Source organism: Oreochromis niloticus, linkage group LG8 (assembly GCF_001858045.2).
Source record: "Oreochromis niloticus isolate F11D_XX linkage group LG8, O_niloticus_UMD_NMBU, whole genome shotgun sequence".
Lineage (NCBI taxonomy): Eukaryota > Metazoa > Chordata > Actinopteri > Cichliformes > Cichlidae > Oreochromis > Oreochromis niloticus.
In genome coordinates, this window is record NC_031973.2 from 25,587,559 (window position 1) to 25,604,752 (window position 17,194).

At 41.2% G+C, this 17,194-nt stretch overlaps 1 protein-coding gene across 7 annotated transcripts in view; it reads left to right on the plus strand.

The window, feature by feature from the left end:
* The window catches only part of wu:fj29h11 (uncharacterized), a 44,997-nt gene that overhangs the window by 4,724 nt on the left and 23,079 nt on the right, over positions 1-17,194 (plus strand). For 5 of the 7 annotated variants that reach the window (XM_013273414.3, XM_013273421.3, XM_013273413.3 and 2 more), the window contains exons 2-26: positions 726-1,543; positions 3,004-3,193; positions 3,288-3,646; positions 4,111-4,230; positions 4,315-4,512; positions 4,649-4,789; positions 5,293-5,553; positions 7,442-7,622; positions 7,732-7,898; positions 8,050-8,190; positions 8,276-8,454; positions 8,989-9,161; positions 9,942-10,166; positions 10,259-10,368; positions 10,905-11,120; positions 12,568-12,694; positions 12,810-13,029; positions 13,131-13,278; positions 13,923-14,100; positions 14,233-14,410; positions 15,044-15,170; positions 15,281-15,400; positions 15,966-16,116; positions 16,206-16,318; positions 16,878-17,028. In XM_013273414.3, the coding sequence (XP_013128868.1) occupies positions 737-1,543; positions 3,004-3,193; positions 3,288-3,646; positions 4,111-4,230; positions 4,315-4,512; positions 4,649-4,789; positions 5,293-5,553; positions 7,442-7,622; positions 7,732-7,898; positions 8,050-8,190; positions 8,276-8,454; positions 8,989-9,161; positions 9,942-10,166; positions 10,259-10,368; positions 10,905-11,120; positions 12,568-12,694; positions 12,810-13,029; positions 13,131-13,278; positions 13,923-14,100; positions 14,233-14,410; positions 15,044-15,170; positions 15,281-15,400; positions 15,966-16,116; positions 16,206-16,318; positions 16,878-17,028 (4,981 nt within the window). In that variant the 5' untranslated portion in view covers positions 726-736. The remainder of the gene's footprint in view (positions 1-725; positions 1,544-3,003; positions 3,194-3,287; positions 3,647-4,110; positions 4,231-4,314; positions 4,513-4,648; positions 4,790-5,292; positions 5,554-7,441; positions 7,623-7,731; positions 7,899-8,049; positions 8,191-8,275; positions 8,455-8,988; positions 9,162-9,941; positions 10,167-10,258; positions 10,369-10,904; positions 11,121-12,567; positions 12,695-12,809; positions 13,030-13,130; positions 13,279-13,922; positions 14,101-14,232; positions 14,411-15,043; positions 15,171-15,280; positions 15,401-15,965; positions 16,117-16,205; positions 16,319-16,877; positions 17,029-17,194) is intronic. The other 2 variants (XM_019362093.2, XM_019362094.2) reach the window with 2 other exon arrangements.

Sequence of the window (17,194 nt, forward strand, 5' to 3'; positions counted from 1 at the left end):
TCGGTCCTGCTTTTATCACTTAAGAAACATTTCTAAACTAAGCCCTATTGTATCTCGTACTGAACTGGAGATTGTCATTCATGCTTTCGTTTCATCAAGACTGGACTACTGTAATTCACTGTTTACATGTTTAAACAAAAACTCCTTAGAGCGTCTACAGATTGTTCAAAACGCTGCAGCAAGACTTCTGACCAAAACATCTAAGTATTCACATGTGACACCGTTGTTAATACAGCTGAACTGGCTCCCCATTGAATTCAGAGTCCATTTCAAGATTCTGGTTCTGACCTTTAAAGCTCTTCATGGACAAGCTCTTGCCTACATCATTGAACTTCTACAGCCCTATGTCCCTAGCAGGTCGCTTAGGTCATGTAATCAGGGCCTACTTGCCATTCATCATACAAGGCTGAGAACTAAGGGAGACAGAACTTTGGCCACTGTGGCTCCCAGACTGTGGAACTCTCTCCCACTGAGCTTAAGATCTCTGAACTCAGTAGCTTCCTTTAAAAAACAGCTAAAAACACATCATTTTAGAATTGCATTTTGTTAAGTGTTGTCTGTTTTGTTTTATACTTTGTTATCCCTGTGTGAAGCACTTTGTGATCTTTTATCTAGAAAGGTGCTATATAAATAAATTTTTACTTATTTACTTACTACACAGCAAGCTATATTTCTAGCAGATAATCATATTGTCCATTAATGTTGGTCTCTTTTCCCCCTGATAGTGTCACTCAAGATGGAGAAAGTTCGGACGGAGCTAGTGTCCATTCTCAGGGAGCACCCTGATGGGATCCCTCTTAAAAAGCTGGCTATCGTCTATAACCAGACATATCACAAGAACTTGACCTTATCCAAACTGGGCTTTGACTCCATGACCAGCCTGGTATCCTCTCTGGAGAGGGATCTGGTTCTAGAAGAAGAACTGGTGTTTCACAGGGACCATCGTGGTGGAAGCCCGGCAACAGCTGGAGCTGAATGTGGAGCTGCAGCTCAAAGTAAGGAATCGACATCAGCTCCCGAAGTGAAAAAAAGATGTAAGGCTTTGAAGAGAATTGTGAAAATGATGAAAGGACATCCGGATGGGATCCCTCTGAAGTTGTTGACTGCAGCCTATAAACAGAAATACAACTGTGACGTCTCCTTAGTCTCTATGGGCTTCAAAACAGTTTCCTGCCTGGTAGACTCTTTGAATGAAGATCTGGTTGTGGTGGAGGATGTGGTGTACCATAAGAGTCACCGGCCTCACAGTCAGCCTCAAGCTGGGATGTTCACGAAGACTAAAGAGAACAGCAGGCCTACAACACCACGTACGCCTGACTCGCTTATCAGGAGCAGTAGCCCTGCCCCTCGTACTCTACCACAGCGCGATGCCAGTCCTCAGATTGTTCCTCTCACTCAGGCAAGAATGAACCTTCTTGGATCTCCTTTGATTTCCACTGCTTCCGTATCTTCCTCCCATTATGTTCCTGTTATTCCCCTTTTTACTGTACCCCAGCCAGCTGAGGAATTGTCCCAAGAGCAGCTCTACCAGCGGATCTTAGAGGTTAGCTGTGCACTCTGATACTATATATATATATATGTGTGTGTATATATATATATATACATATATATTTATATATATTTATAAATATTTAGGCGTCTTTTTTCTTTACAGTTTGACGCTGACTATCTTGACATCCTAAACCAGTAAAAGTCTGCAATACTGTTGAGGCTAATAGTAGCCTCTTAAGTTAAGAGGTACAGACATTAAAGGAATCATAATTTAATAATAATAATAAGAAAATACATTTTAAATATAAAGGGCCTTTCAAGACACCCAAGAACACTGTACAATAGGATAAAACACATAATAGAACAATGACACAATGAAGAACAATAAAACAAAAGCACAAGATAAAACACTGAAATTTTTAATGTGAAGATAGTAAAGAATGCTTTTTTCAACTGTGTTTACTGGTTAGCCTAAACAGTAAATTAGAGTACAGTCAGCAGCTGAACATCTACCATCTCTTATAGATAGTTTTCAGTGCCGTTTCTGTTAGCTTGCGAAGATGAAAATATAAAAAGAGGCCTCAAATGTTCCCTGACATGCTTAGGTTGGGGGGTAATATGCCTGGTGGGGGTTATTTTAATTTACAGAGTAATGAGTTTTCATTGCAGGAGGATGAATGAATTAAAAAGTCCACTTAGCGTAAACATGTCTCACATTTACTACCTGTATATACGGTACATTTTTTTAGTACATAAATTTTGACAAGGTCGTCTCTCAGATTGACCATGCAGAGTTTTGCATTTGTATTTGCAGCATTTGATTTCATTTGGATTTTGACAACATTTTCCATTCCTCATACCTCTGACTACACGTAATATTACTCAATATTACTTATAAAGTGAAGAAAACAGTCGATCATACACAAACACTAATAAATATATATAACACTGCCATCACCATCAGTAGTTTTCCTCATTTTGTTAGCTGATCGTTCCTTCCTTTCCAGTTTTGCAACATCACAACCGTTGACATAGAGGAGTTCAGCAATCAGCATTTTTACTGCTTTAAGTACATTATCCAGTTCCATAAACCCATTAATGTAGTTATATTTGATAGTGGGAACACACCCGTGCTTGTAAAGTAAATAGAAGGATGCAGTTAGAGACAGCTCATTTTCCCTCTCACTACTTAATTTGGTTGAAGCCATCTGTAAGTAGTTTTCTCACCTAAGAATGTGAAAACATAAAGCGGTGCTTTGCTCACTTCAATGCATTGCGAGATTGTCTTACATCAAAACAGTTGAAATATGCAAAACTACCAGACACAGAGAGATTTGGGGAAGTTCTTAATAGAGTTCTTCATTTATGCATTACAAGCTTGTATCTTAATAAACTCATTTCCTACCAATGTACTCTTAAAACTGACCTTTGGCTTCTGCAGTACACTGTGTTATAGCAGCTATTTATCTATGGAAACCAGTTGATGTGTAAAAGTTTATTGATGCGTTCCAGGTGATGGGGACTTACCAGCTAACTGCTCCATCAATGGAACAGCTTCAAACCTGCTATTCTCAGAAGTTTGGTGAAAAGTTTCCTCTTGCCCAGTACATGTCGTTGTACGACAACTGGGAAGCCAAGAAGCTCCCCACTCAGTCTCAGCCAACTACTAATCCCAAGACTGGGGTATGGCAGACCACTGCAGGTAGCCAAACATCAAAACATTCCATTTCAAGCATAAAAGGTAAAGATTCTCAGTGGTCCATATTAATTAAATAGTATGTATTATCCTCCCACAGCAACACAGAGTCCTAAACCTGAAAAAGAACAGGAACAGGCCAGTGGGCTTAGCTTCCTGTCTGCCTCTGATTTTCCAGTGCTGGGGGCAGATTTGAGTTTGACCAAAGAGCAGAAGACCAAAGTGAGGGATGCCAACCAGAGAGAAGGCAGTGGCCCAGTGTTTAATAAAGGTTATCATGCACAGCTCAGGGAGCTCCTTGGAGAAAATATGCGGGCTGTGGAGGCCATGGAAGCAGACCAGGAGGACTTCAATGGGAGGAGGAGAAACAGGGACATGGATCAGGATACGATCAACAGTCTGATGGAGAGTGTCATACGAGAAATCGCTGGGGAGGGAGAGCTGGTCACCACAAAAAAGGTGAGAACGAACTATACTTATTTTTTCTACTGACTGTGTAGCTGTGCATAATATGCTATTTGATCATTTTCCTAATCATTTAGTCTGTTATGCAACATTAAATTATTCTCACAGACTACACTGATTCTAACCCAGGTTACCATCAATATCTTTGGTCTTCCTGATTTACAAGCACATTTATTGGCCGCCAGTTTTCTCGCTTGCAGTTTTCTTCCGTCTTGTTTTTCCTTTAGTTTATCACCAGCTGTTTTTCAGCAGCATCTTTGTTTCTCATCTGCTGTCAAGTTTCCAAGAGGATATTTGATTTGGCCCTTCCCATTTATCTGGGCTTGGCACCAGCACTACGGGTGCACTAGGCTTGTGCTTCCCAGAATGAGTCATGTTTCACTCTGTTACATTTGGATTAACTCGCTGTGTTTGATTTTTGTCATTGTCCTCTCACTGCCTTATACACCTGTTTCCAGGTGATATCCCGGGTATGCAGGCTGGTGCCTTCTCTGGACCCAAGATCGGTAGAGCACTTGCCTCTTAAAGCTCTAAAAGACCTTCAATACCTCATTAGAGAGATCAACATGTTCATAGAGGTTGGCACACTTACATTTAGTTTTCACCTGTTTTCTCACTGTCAGGTTGCCAAACTGAATTTTATTTTGTGCTCTTTCTCCCAGACCACCTCAGCAGTGACATCCATCTGTACCCTGTATGAGCTGGGCCAGTCATTAGCTGGCCTCAAGGACAAGAAGCGCTACGAAGAGCTAAACCTCGGCCCCCTTTGCAAGCTCCCCTTCATTCACCGCATGTTCAAGATTGACAGCAACACGAAAGATGACGATATCCACCAGATCGAGACTGTAGACATCTTAAAGGTGACCCACAGGGATTCACTTTTGTTTTGCAGTTGAGCTTTAACGTTTATAAGAGCTTTTTTTTGTTGTTGTTAAAATATGTTTTACAGTTACAGTATATGTCATAAATATATGTCGTTTCCATTCTTTTGTTTAGCAACTTCGTGTTTTTAGGAGGAAGCAGAGCAAGGTAAAAGTGGACCTGGCTGAGTTTATGAAGCATCTGGCTGACCACTATAACTGTGACTCTCCATACGAGCTGGGCATCAGGATAACTGGTCTTGGCCTGCCCATATCGGTAAGAAGCACAATGTTCTGCTACATTCCAGGACGGTTTACTGATGAGTTATGATCAGTAGAGGTTTGGGACATATTTGCTGGGACATACTATGGTTACACGAGCTACATGTGCATCCACAGCCATACCCCACACAGCCTGGGTGTCCTCCCAGATGAACCTTCTAGGCAAACATACAGGGAGGCTTGGGATCGAGTTAAAGTGCCAGCATGAATTATTGTTTTATTCTGCTTGGGACCACACTGATTGTTTCTTTTGCTGAAGGTAGTTTCAAGTAACTGCTAAATTTAATGAATAATGCTGTGATTTCTTCTCTGTGAACCCCACTGTCCATGCATTGTTAAGTATTAATTACGACCCACAGTGAGATGTTTGGAAATCTCATTGGGTGAACTTAAAACAAAAAAAAAAAAAACGACTTCACTTGTATTTTTGGTAAAGATTAACCTGCTATACTTTGCCATTATTCACATATTAAACACAAACACATTTGTCTACTCTAGACACTCTCGAAGGTAGGCCGCAACGAGTACACCATCTTGGAGTGTGCCAGGGAGGTGATTCAGAAAGAGCTGGAGGAGGAGATATACGAGCGGCTGAGGAAGCTCAAAAAGAGCATCTTGGAGCCACTGCAAGGAGCAGCTTCCTTCTCCTCTGTGGGCAGCTTGGATCTCAGGAAGAAGTATGCCTCAATGACAGCGGCCGAGGTCGTGCTGGCGGTCTTTACAAATGCAGGGCAGGTGTTCAGCCCCAGGATGGCCAAGGTGGGTGTCACGCACTGACAAATGTTTTATGTTAGTGAATCTGGACTTGTGTAATTTCAGCGTGGAAATTTGGGCCTACATTGGGTGGAGTGGGTCATTCGCCAGTAAGAAGGTCACAAAATGACGCTAAAACAGCCATCAAAGTTTGAGTGAGAGTGTGTGTTAGTTGGTTACAACTTTAATAGCCAGAATAAAGCATTATGTGAATATGTAGGTGTGAATGAGTAATAGCAGGGCTGTAACTTGAGTTATGTGACTGACGGCACATAACTAGTAAGAAGTGGTTTATGTGTTTATATTTATATGTTACCTGTGAATCCAACTGGCTGAGGTGAGCGCTCACTAGCAAGTAGTTTTGTTTTGTTTTCTTCATATAGTCAGTATAATATTATATGATGACAAATCTCCTGTTCAACAAGCTCAAACATGAAGAAAAGTAACCGGCCAACACCGTTTTGTATTAAGAACAAATAGAAATGAAAGCTGTCTCTAGTATGTCTATACGATACATCCCAGCTCTGTCCATCCATACAAGAGACTGGAAGATAAAACTAAAAGCAAGGCACAGGGAGCAAATATCAATCAAAATCAAACAGGAAGTGAGCAGTGATAACTGAACAGGGAAACACAGATGCACAAATGAACAATACAGGGGAAGTGACACACGAGGATGAAAAACCAATCACTAAGAGAAGAACTAAACCTGAATACAACCGGGAACTAGAGGCTAAACACACGACGAAGACCTGCAACAGGCTGGCGACCTGTCCAGGGTGTGCCCTGCTTCTGACCCGGGGCCCTTTGCTGTGTGTCTTTTCCCCATTTCTCTGTCTCCCTTAACTGCTCTACCGTTGAATAAATGCCAAAAAAAAGTTACACCAGTAAAACTCCATAAAGTCCATAAACTCAAAACATAACATGACATATGAAGGTGCACTTTGCTGCCTGCTGAGAGCACCTATTCCCCTCTCTTTCTATTAGTGATCTATTATTTTGTTATTTTAAAGATTTAGTTTCTATTTAATTTACAGATTTGGATTATTCATATAAGATAGAAGTATGGTAATTAGTAATGCTATTTGATTATAAATTAAGATGGCATCTAAAGTACTTAAAATACTAGTAGATGTTTTGTTTTTTGTTTTTTCTGCAGACCAGTAAGAGAATACGTGAGGCCTGTAAAAGACTGGCCTACTGGCCTGCAGTGCTGTCTATATATAGTAATTATACAATCTGAATGGTGACACCTGCCTCCTAAAGAATCTTGGTTGCATGTAAAACAGCTTTTGCCGTTTTTCATCAGAGAAACCAGCCTACTGTGGATCATTTTACAGGAATTATCAGTGACACATACTCCATGGAAAAGGTGGTTTTCACCTCTTGTATATGAAAAGACGAATGGAAAAAACAACGGAGGTTGTGGGATTGTTACTCAAAAGAAACACACTCTTACATTGAGCATCAGTGCCCAAACTGTGCCTGTGTGTCTCTTATATTTGCTGTAAACCAAGAGAGACCTCACATTCTGCCCCAGAACAGGCAAGTGAAAAACAAAAACAAAGACAAGACTGTGCTGGAAATGTGTTAGTCCAAATTGGCAGGTAATAGCAAAGCAGGTTTCAGATTTCACACCGTCCACATTTATCAGAAAAACTAGACTTTTGGAAAAGATTTTCTAGTTTGTTTGTTTTTTTCATAGTCAGTTCTTAGATATGATAAACAGCCTACACACACGGTAATGGCACACACGAGATTGAAGTCTGTGTTTGCTCTGAGCAGACAGAGAAGCAACAGGAGCTAGGTGTGCCTGTTTTATTTCTGCGCTCAGTGATCATATAAATGCTCTTCATGTCTCTGATACAAAGCTCTTATTTGTTTTCTGATCCAGCACGTCCAGAACTTCCTGCTGCAGGTGTCAGGTAATCGGCTGGAAACAGCTCTGTTTCAGCTGGCCATCTGTGGCGGGTCCCTGGCTGTTCCACACGACCTAGTGCCCAAAGACAAGACCTCCAAACCCACAGAAAAAACTAAACCGGAGGACAAATCCACCAAATCTCTCCCAAGTGAAGGTTTCTAACGCAAGATGTTACACATATATTAGGTTATCCTGATAATACCTAATAAACATGAATCTGTTATATTTTTAAATGGCAAATGCACATTTCTGCTCTTTCTCAGCCAAACTGAAGCAGTATCTACGGGACAAACTGGCTGCTCAGAACTCAGCTATCACTTTGGCACACATTGCTTCCTTGGAGAAAAAACTGCCTGAACACTTCCACGTGAAAGACTTCCTGTCTTTAGAGAAAGGCAGCTTCCTCGAGTTTTTGGTGAACAACATCCAGGTAGTTCTCTCATTTCTGATTTACTTTAACTCTGAGAAATAGCAGGTATGACACCAAATTAACAAAGCAAAAGAATTTGCGGTCATAAAAATGAGATAACAAGTTGCACCAAATCATCCAAATTCGGTGTCTCTTGTCTGGTTGTGTGCAGCTGCTGCAGGACACAGTGGGGTCCACCTTGATTCTGGGCAGCAGCATGGAGCGAGCCGGCAGTGGCTTCAGACCCTCCAAACAAGATGTGTTTGAGTTCATCAAACAGTGCGGCGACGTAGCCTCCACTGATCCAGATGAAGTGAGTCATAAAAACAGACACAGAAACAGCACCCCTTTTTTCACAGTAGATGTTCTAAAACTGCACTGCAACTGTGTTTCCTCAGCTCTCCTACATTGAGTCAGCACTGAGGTCTCACTATGGGGTCCGGGACAGTCGTGACTTGGGACATGGTCCTCTGCACAGACTGGCTGACCTGGTCCAACGCCAAAAAGCACTGGGTGGAGGAGGAATGAGCCCAATCTGCTATGAATCAGCCCTGTTTGCTAAACAAGGCAAATCAAGGTTAGAAGCCTATCACCAGACAGACAGAAATGCACTTCAGTATATGGGAAGGATTTGTAATGTTATGCTTTTCCTTATTTTTATTGCATATCTGTGAGAGTGGTGGAGGCAAAAACTCAGGCTTTGTTTTTTTTTTTACCTCTGGCACCGCGTGTCAGTGAGAGGCTCCACCCACCTCCTGTTCAAACCTTCTGTTTGTGAGGAGAAGCTAATTAGAAGAGGTTAGCTAAAAGGGACAGCAACCTTAAATGGAGACAAGATAAAATAGCTTGATTCAGACACGCTGTCCCAAGGCTTAGTATTAAGATAAATAAGGATTGCTATGAACTCTGAATCATACAGAGCCACTCTGCTTATACATGTAAAGTCCATGAATAAATATATAGAGCTGGAAGTGAGCATACTAGGGCCCATACAAAATGAGAAAAACCTTAGAGGATGATTAATGACTTAAAGATAAACTCCCCATCATTTCACAGGTCCAGTTTTCATGTCAGTTGCCTTTATACTTCTGTCTTTCACATCCATGAACAGTGCTGAAAGTGGATTTGAGTCAGTGGGTCGGCTTGGTGAAATGTCCAAGGACCAGGCCCTGGCCAGCTTGCTCTCCTGCCCTCTGCTGGAGGATTTAAGTGAGTGGAGCCAGTGGGAGCTGATCTTTAAACCCCTTCATGGCTCCCTCAAGGAATTCATTGAAAAGAATGCAGGTAGGCACGAGGCATATTGCTTCGAACATGACCATTTTTAGACTCTTTAAACTTCATGATAAGTGTGATGTATGGGGTGGCTGTAGCAGGTCATACTGAGCTACAGCATACCACATTCCTGAGTCAGCTGACTTAGGCATGTTGTAGAAAGCACTTGAGTGCTTAACTGTAACTTAACCATATACAAGGTGTCACATTTCCCATAAACCTTTTACAGTGAAGGGTGTAAATTGAATTGATAAAATGGTACGTCGTTCAGTGATACGGTTTATGTGTAGACTGAATTCAGAATGAATCCTTGTTAATATAGAGTGCATTATTTTTACCTTGTGCCATTCAGTTCAGCTAATTATGCACAAACAAAGCCTTGTTTCGATATAAAGATATAAATAAAAAATGTTTGTTTCTGCTGTCAAAAAGTGCCAAACGTGTGTAGAAATCACGTTTGATTATCACATTAAGTCCACAAGAGGGCAGTCGATCCAAGGTGAGACGTAACTAACTGTACCAGTGCACTCATTTCAACTTAAACATGACTACAACAACATAAGTTGAATAAAAAAAACAGAAGTTGATTCTGGAAAGAAAAAAAAGACGTGCCCACTTGTTGGTTTTCCTAGTTGCCCTAATCCTCTTCCATACCGAGGCACATAAGCTGTCTGCATCATTTGGGCATTCCAGGCTGTGATAATTAAATTTGATGTGTCCTCTTGAGCAATTAACAGCAATACAAAGGAATCAACAACTAATGGGTGAATTCATGTTTTACTTACTGCACAGGTAATACAGGCCTAGCAGCATTAGAGGTCACCCCTGGTGTGCTGTTTAAGATCACCACAGACACAGGAGACAAGCACTTCTCTAGTGCCACTACGGCCCTCGATCCCGTGGGCACAGCTGGCCACCTTGTGTCTATGGTGGTAGCTGACGGAATAGTTAATGCTCCCATAGCCCTCCTGAGCAACCACATGCAAAGCTCTCTGGCAGCAGCTGTGGCTAAAGAAGGTAGGTATTTAACAGGATAGATGATGGAAAATCATTTTGCTCCATAGAAAAGAATTATGCACAACAGGACTAACAGAATTTGTGTTGTTTAGATTTGTCCCTGGCTGAGGAGGATGTGTCATGTTACGACAAAGTTGCCAAATTCCTCCTGGAGTGTCTCACACGAATCCCAACCAGAACCTGTCAGGCTCTTCTGCTGCAGGTCAGGAGTGGATGCTGAAAAATGCATCTCATGTCTTCTGCAGAAGGCTAGAAATTCAAGATATGTTATATACATGTATTTATATCCAACTGAAATCTACTTGATGTTTTGATTAGTTCGTGCTCTTTGGCACAATGTAAACGCTTGATCATATTTAGTGTTATTGGACATCAATGCTGGCACTATGTGTTGATGATTCCAGTAAACAGCTTTCAACAAACAAAAAGGGAACATGCGACAACATTTCAGTGTGTCCCGGAACACATGAGTGGGCAGCTTTAGCCTCTGAATTTAGTTTCTTCAGCTAAATCGCTGAAGAGGAGGCTGTTATTCAGTTGTCATGCCAACCACAGACTTAGATACAGCAGCTTTCTGGCTTGTTGGACATCTCAGGCTAAAGCTTTCTGAAGTTGTCTGCGACATCTTTTCTCTTTTTGCTTTGCAACAATTTGTACAATACAATGTACATAACAAATATGTGTAATCAAACATCACGGTCATGTGCATTTAAAAAGCTGGCATTTATGTTCCTCCAGGTGTTTTTGGAGCCCTTCTCTCTTGTCCTGGGCCAGGCCAAATCTAAACGGGTCCTGATGACCGTGGCTCAGTCGGAGCCGAGGTACATGAACTGTCTGCATCGTTTGGGCATCCTTCTAGGCATTCCAGACTGGATCAAAGACTACGAGAAAAAGCTGAACCCACCTCAAAGCCAAAGCTATAACACATACTCAGCACCTGTGGACCAAGCCAAGGTCAGAGCACAACTGAGGAAATATATAAATGTAGCTTATATATGACACTGGACTGGAAGAGTCCTTTTTGTCAGTGACGTATATCAGCACAACATCAATCCACAAAGTTATGGACTTTGTATTTAGAGTATACTGGAATCTCACTGCTGCTCAAATAAACATAAAAATTACATGTGGTAGGTGATAGCTAGCTGTAAAATAAGCAGTAATAGTAAGAGAAAAACTGCTACACAAAGAAGGTGAAAAAAAGCAACATATAAGAACTGATTTTAGTGGAAAGTCTGCTTTTTTTAAGGGTGTAATGCCAAAGCCCTACTGCCACAACAAAGCAGCACTGTTTAAATGTTTTTTATTGAGCAAAAGGAACTTTTGAGGTTCAGAATTGAGACTTATTATCATTAGATATAGGGAACAACATTTTTTCTTCTGCAGTATTCATCAGAGACAGTCAAGACTACTTAAAGGGCACATGTAAACTGCTAGATAGCTAAAGTTTGAATAGAATGTATAAAATAGGTCCTGTGAGTCAAAAACCTAGGTTTCTAGACATTTTTTCATACATCGTCTTTGTTACACATCCATAACTTTGCATCTGTCCATTACCAGGCTGTTCATTTTGTACAAATCCACTCTTCCAATTCCTGTTTTTCTGTCTGACCAGATGCAGCTTTCTGCACCATCTTTTCTACATCCTTATACGCATCACACAATATGTTTACGTTCTAAAAGAAATCATTTCCTTCCTTCTTACTGAAACCGATTCTGAAGTATGATTTCACTCCGAGGGTGTAGCAGCCGAGGCAGTTTGTCTTGAAACAACATCTGTAATCTCCACATTTTGACCTTATTCTCAAAAAGGACGATAATAATTTTTTTTCTTAACACGGCCCTAATACTCCTTCGTAGATTTCAGTGATATTCCTGATGCAAGTCATTTTAGGGACGCAACTCTGGCTGTTTGCACGTGAGCTGCCTCCTGGTGGTTTTATTAAAATTCTGCAGAGGGTAATTACAGAATGTACAATTCAAGGGAAATCAGCTTGTTTCAGACAGTGGATGAACTGGACGGCTACACAAAGGCCCACTATTAAATAAATAAGGATTATTTTGAACTTTGAATCATGCAGAGAAACTCTACGAGAATCCAAAGTATAAAAATGTGGAGCTCCTCACAGGCCCCTCTTGCTGTGACGAAACAGTGCTAACCAATGAGCTGCCATTAGGTCATATTGATCACATTGATTGGTCAGTGACAGCACAGTAAATTTTGGATGTATCGCCATTAATCATTTGAAATGTGTGGAAAGTACAAAGCAGTGAAAATACAGAAATGTGAAGAAATACTCAACAATGTCGTCTACTAGTTGTAATTCTATACCAATGAACTGTTGCTCAGCAGCATATTTCTATTATTAACGTATTCTTCTTACCTTTCTTATGTCTTCAGTCTAATTTGACAGATTCTGAGTGCAGCAGTCTGTCAGCTCTCAACATGAGTGAAGAGGACTTTCTTGAGGATAACATCATGGACAACAGCTTTGAATCCTCCCAGCTGTACAACAGCCTACATCAAGGTGATTGAAAGTGGCTCTCTGCTGCAGGATTTTGAACTTTATTACTGTTTTCATACTGCGACAAATTATAATCTGCTTCCATTTTTGACATCTTTTACTAAATGTGTTCTTTAAGTCAACGATGAGCAAGACATAGAGGCTGAGGAGGAGGAAGAGGATGAAGAGCAGCTGTACGAGTTGGCCTCGGTGCCTAATGGAGAGATATCAGACATCAGCAGTGACGCTGAAGGGGGCCAGGGCGAGGAACAGCTCAAAATGTCTGACGGAGATGAAAAGGAGGGTGACAGCTGTGAGTCCGAGGACACAATCCAGAGAGCCGTCATTGAAGACATCAGGTTTGTCACCTTTATGCATAACTGCTCTGTCCGTTTAAGTGTCATGATTTGGTTGTGGCTGCTCTGTCACTCTTTTTTGGTCTCCTCTTTCTCTCTGACAGGAAAAGTGAGTTTGGCATCGGGGTGAAACTGACAGCTGAAGGCCAGAAACTGATGCAGGTCCACCAGGAACGACTGGGCCGCAGCTTAGACCGCCTCTCCACTGAACTCTACAGCAAGGACACACACTTTGTCCTGGAGCTCATTCAGGTAGAAATCTGAAAGTGTTTATCAGAAGCTTCCAGAAGCTTCTCCATCTGATTTCTTAGATTTTTTATATTTGTCACACTTACAGGTTTCATATCGTCAAACGTATTTTAAGATTATACAAAGATAACCCGAGTTAATACAATATGCAGTTTTTAAATCAAGATTATAGGTCATAAAAACCCAGAACAACATCTAAGGAAGTGCAGGTCTCACTTGTCTTGCTGCACTTGGGTGATACAGTATGGAAATCATCTGAAACACACCTGCAAGTCCACCTCTGATTGGCTAAAAAAGGCCAAAATGAAGGTTTTAGCGTTGCATAGTGAAAGTCCTGAGTTAAATCCGATTGAGATGCTTTGACATGACCTTAATGTTTGGAAACTCTCCAGTGTGGCTCAGTACTGTTGAGTGGGTAAATTTGGTGGATCTTAAAATTTGTCTGATGATCTGAAACATGGCCAGTGTGACAAATAAGAAAAAATAAGAAATCAGGAAGGATAAAAATACTATTCAAAGATCTGTAAAAAAAAAAAAAAAAGCAGTTTGATTGTGGGTCTAAATTTCTATGAAAGGAAACTTGCTTTAGCTTTTTGATTTGAATGTTGTCCAATATCCTTCAAACTCTTTGTTTCCCTTTCTTTCAGAATGCCGACGACAACAGTTACCCGGCGGAGCCCGGTGTCGTTCCAGCGCTGGCTTTTATGGTGGAGCGAGACTGTATCACCGTCCTTAACAATGAAACTGGCTTCCAGGAGAAGAACATTAGGGCTATTTGTGATGTAGGCCGCAGCACTAAGGGAAAACACAAATATGGATACATTGGTAACTGCACTATGCCCTCTTTCATTGTTCCACCATTACAACTGTGTAAAGGAATTTAAATTTTTTGTGTGTGGTGTTGGAGAACTTAACACCACATAGACAAATGACGTTCGCCTGTTTTACTTCTTACAGGACAGAAGGGCATTGGCTTCAAGTCAGTGTTTAAGGTCACAGACTGTCCTGAGATTCATTCCAATGGCTTCCACTTGCGCTTTGACAAGAACTGTGGCCCCATGGGATACATCCTCCCCCACTGGACTGAAGATACAAGGCCTCTGGATCCACAGCTGAAGGACATAAATCAGCACAGGTCGGATGACTTATTGATCCCAGTACCCTGAAAGTCGATCAGCTAAATTGAATTGATCTGTTACCAGGTTCAGTATTTACACTGGTGCTTTTCCTGAAGTTGTTTCTAAAAACAAACCTCTTATTTTAACTTTGGAGATCCAAATATTACACAGTTGTGACAAACTACACTACAAAGTGCAGCTAAAATCAGTCAGGCTCGTCCATCTTTACCGTCACCTCCCTATATATTTCATGTTTGTGAGATCAAAAGTAACAAACAGCATCTGCATTGTCAGCTTCCTGGTCAGGTCTGCTCATTTGTCGCCCTGTAATCTGTGCGACTCTCAGTGGATCGCTGAAAGGAGCTGACTGTGTCTGTGTGCATAAATTGGCACATTGTTTGTAGGTCACCAGCTAAATGTTGCTCTGCTTTTTGCAAGCGTGGTCTCACGATAATTTGCCCTGCTTACTGAGTCTGACCCTCTTTGTTTATGTCCCCACTCTAGAATAAATAGTTGTATTCCTTGCTTATTGTTACAATATAGATAATTTAGTTTGGTTATGGGGAAGTCAAAACATCTGTTTAACTTTATTAGCAGTCTGCTGCTCACATTAGACCCATGGTGCATTTTTTGTCTTCTTCTCTTTTCAGCTGGACCACTAAGATCAGCCTTCCTCTCCGGACTGAGAGCCATCAGACCAGGAACCTGTTTCATGATGTGCACCCTTCGCTGCTGCTCTTCCTGCATCGACTACGCTCCATTACCATCTACAATCAAGTAAGTCAACAACAAGTACTTGCACATGTGTGTTTTTGCACATAAACCCATCTAAATGGATTAGGAATAAAACACCTTGTTGCTACTGTATTTTTTGTTTCTGTGTGCAGAGTGAGAAGCGTTTCATGACGATGACTCGTAAAGATCTCAATCACAATGTGCTCGAGGTGGAACACTCGGAGGGTACCGAGCGCTGGCTAGTGGTCAAAACCACACTGAAGCCCAAGAAGGTGATGCACACAAGCTAACTCCCACAACTCACCCTTTTCAGGCGCACATATCATATTTGGATTTCAGAACAACTACTAACCATCTGTTCCTATATTCCATCCCTCCTGGGGCATAAATAAAATCTGCTGTGGATTTGCATTTCTCTGATGTTCTCCTGTAAATATGATTGTTGATCATTCTGCTCCTCAAATGTCTTTTCTCAGTTTTCCATCAGGCTTTATGAACACTCATTCACTGGATAGTGTTTTCACACACGCGGGCAGATAAACACTACCGAGCTGATTTTAATGATCTGTCTGGCTGAAAGGGTTCGGTAATACCTCCTGCTCTTACTCCTTCAGCTGCTTCTTTTATTTCCCAAAGGCAGCGTCCTGTTACCTGCAGCTAGGTTATGTAAGAGAATGAGCAAAGCTGAGTGACAGAGGCTATTTGAGACATGCTGTGCTCCTCATTTTCTTCTCTTTTTTTCCAGTGGCCTCACTTTTTGCAAACCCATTTGTACAAGAAGTCAGCCTGTTAGCAAGTTGTTGGCTCTGTTGTGACATTGATTTGTGCCTCCTTCAGATCAAAGAGGATGTAGAGTCGACCGAGCTCGCTCTGGCTTTCCAGCTTGGCAGCGACTCCACAGGAAGTAACATTGTGTGCCAGCCTCAGAAGCAGCCCGTGTTTGCTTACCTGCCCCTTCGCAGCTTTGGCTTCCGTTTTATCATCCAAGGTGAGAGTGGAGATGAGAGCAGTTCATTCATGGGTGCTGTTGGGTGAAGAGCAAGTGCAGTCAATAACTGATGTCCGTTTCTTGTTTAGGTGATTTTGACATCCCTTCTTCTCGTGAAGATGTTGACAGAGACAGCTCCTGGAACCAGTGGCTCCGGTCTGAAATAGCACAGCTCTTCCTCCAGGCCATGGATGTCTTCACTGTAAGACATAGCTGCAGGAATAGAGAAAAATAACCAAGAAAGTACAATATTATATGATACATGTGTATGAAATGTGTATGCACATTATGTTGCAGTATGAAATCATTCAAAAATAATATACACTAAAAAGTTGATTTAGAAAATATGATTTAAGGATTGTTTACTGTGACATATCTGGGCAGGAGGACAAAATTTGAAAATTTGCTCAATCATAATAACCAGAAATTATGAGCAGAAAAATTAAATCATTCTATTAGAAGAGAGCATTAAAACTGCATATTTGATACATTACTGTGTAAAATAAATTCTGAGCACATGAAGCAATGAAGTTTATGAAATCTGATAATATGCAGATTTGGTATGTACCAGGAAATTACAGGTCTGTCTTTAATATAAGTCTGTTTCCAATAAAGGCTTTGTTCTTTTTGTAGCTGAGGTAACTAAAGAAAAAGTCTAGGACATAATAAAGTATTATTAGGCTAATATTAGATCTTGCTTGTGTCTCCGTCTGAAGAGAGCTTTTTCTTTTATGTCATATTCCGTCCTCTCGTTGTTCCAGAATCACCCAGAGTTCAAGGGGCTGAAGGGCCTGTGCCAGTTCCTTCAGTTTATCCCCCTGTCTGACGAGGTTTTGGACTTCTTCAAGCCTGTTGCCGGGCAGATTATTCAGCTGCTCAAGGGCAAATCCTTCCTGCCTACTCTCAGTTCAGGTATTACTCACACCTTGCGCATGTCCAATTGAAAAAACTTGCAAACACACTAGGGTTTATAGCACCTTTCAAGATAAAAATCACAAAGCTTAGCTTAGATGCTTTTTTAAAAGAAAGAGGCCACAGCTAGGTTATCATAGTTAATTAAAACTAAACTAAAAACTAA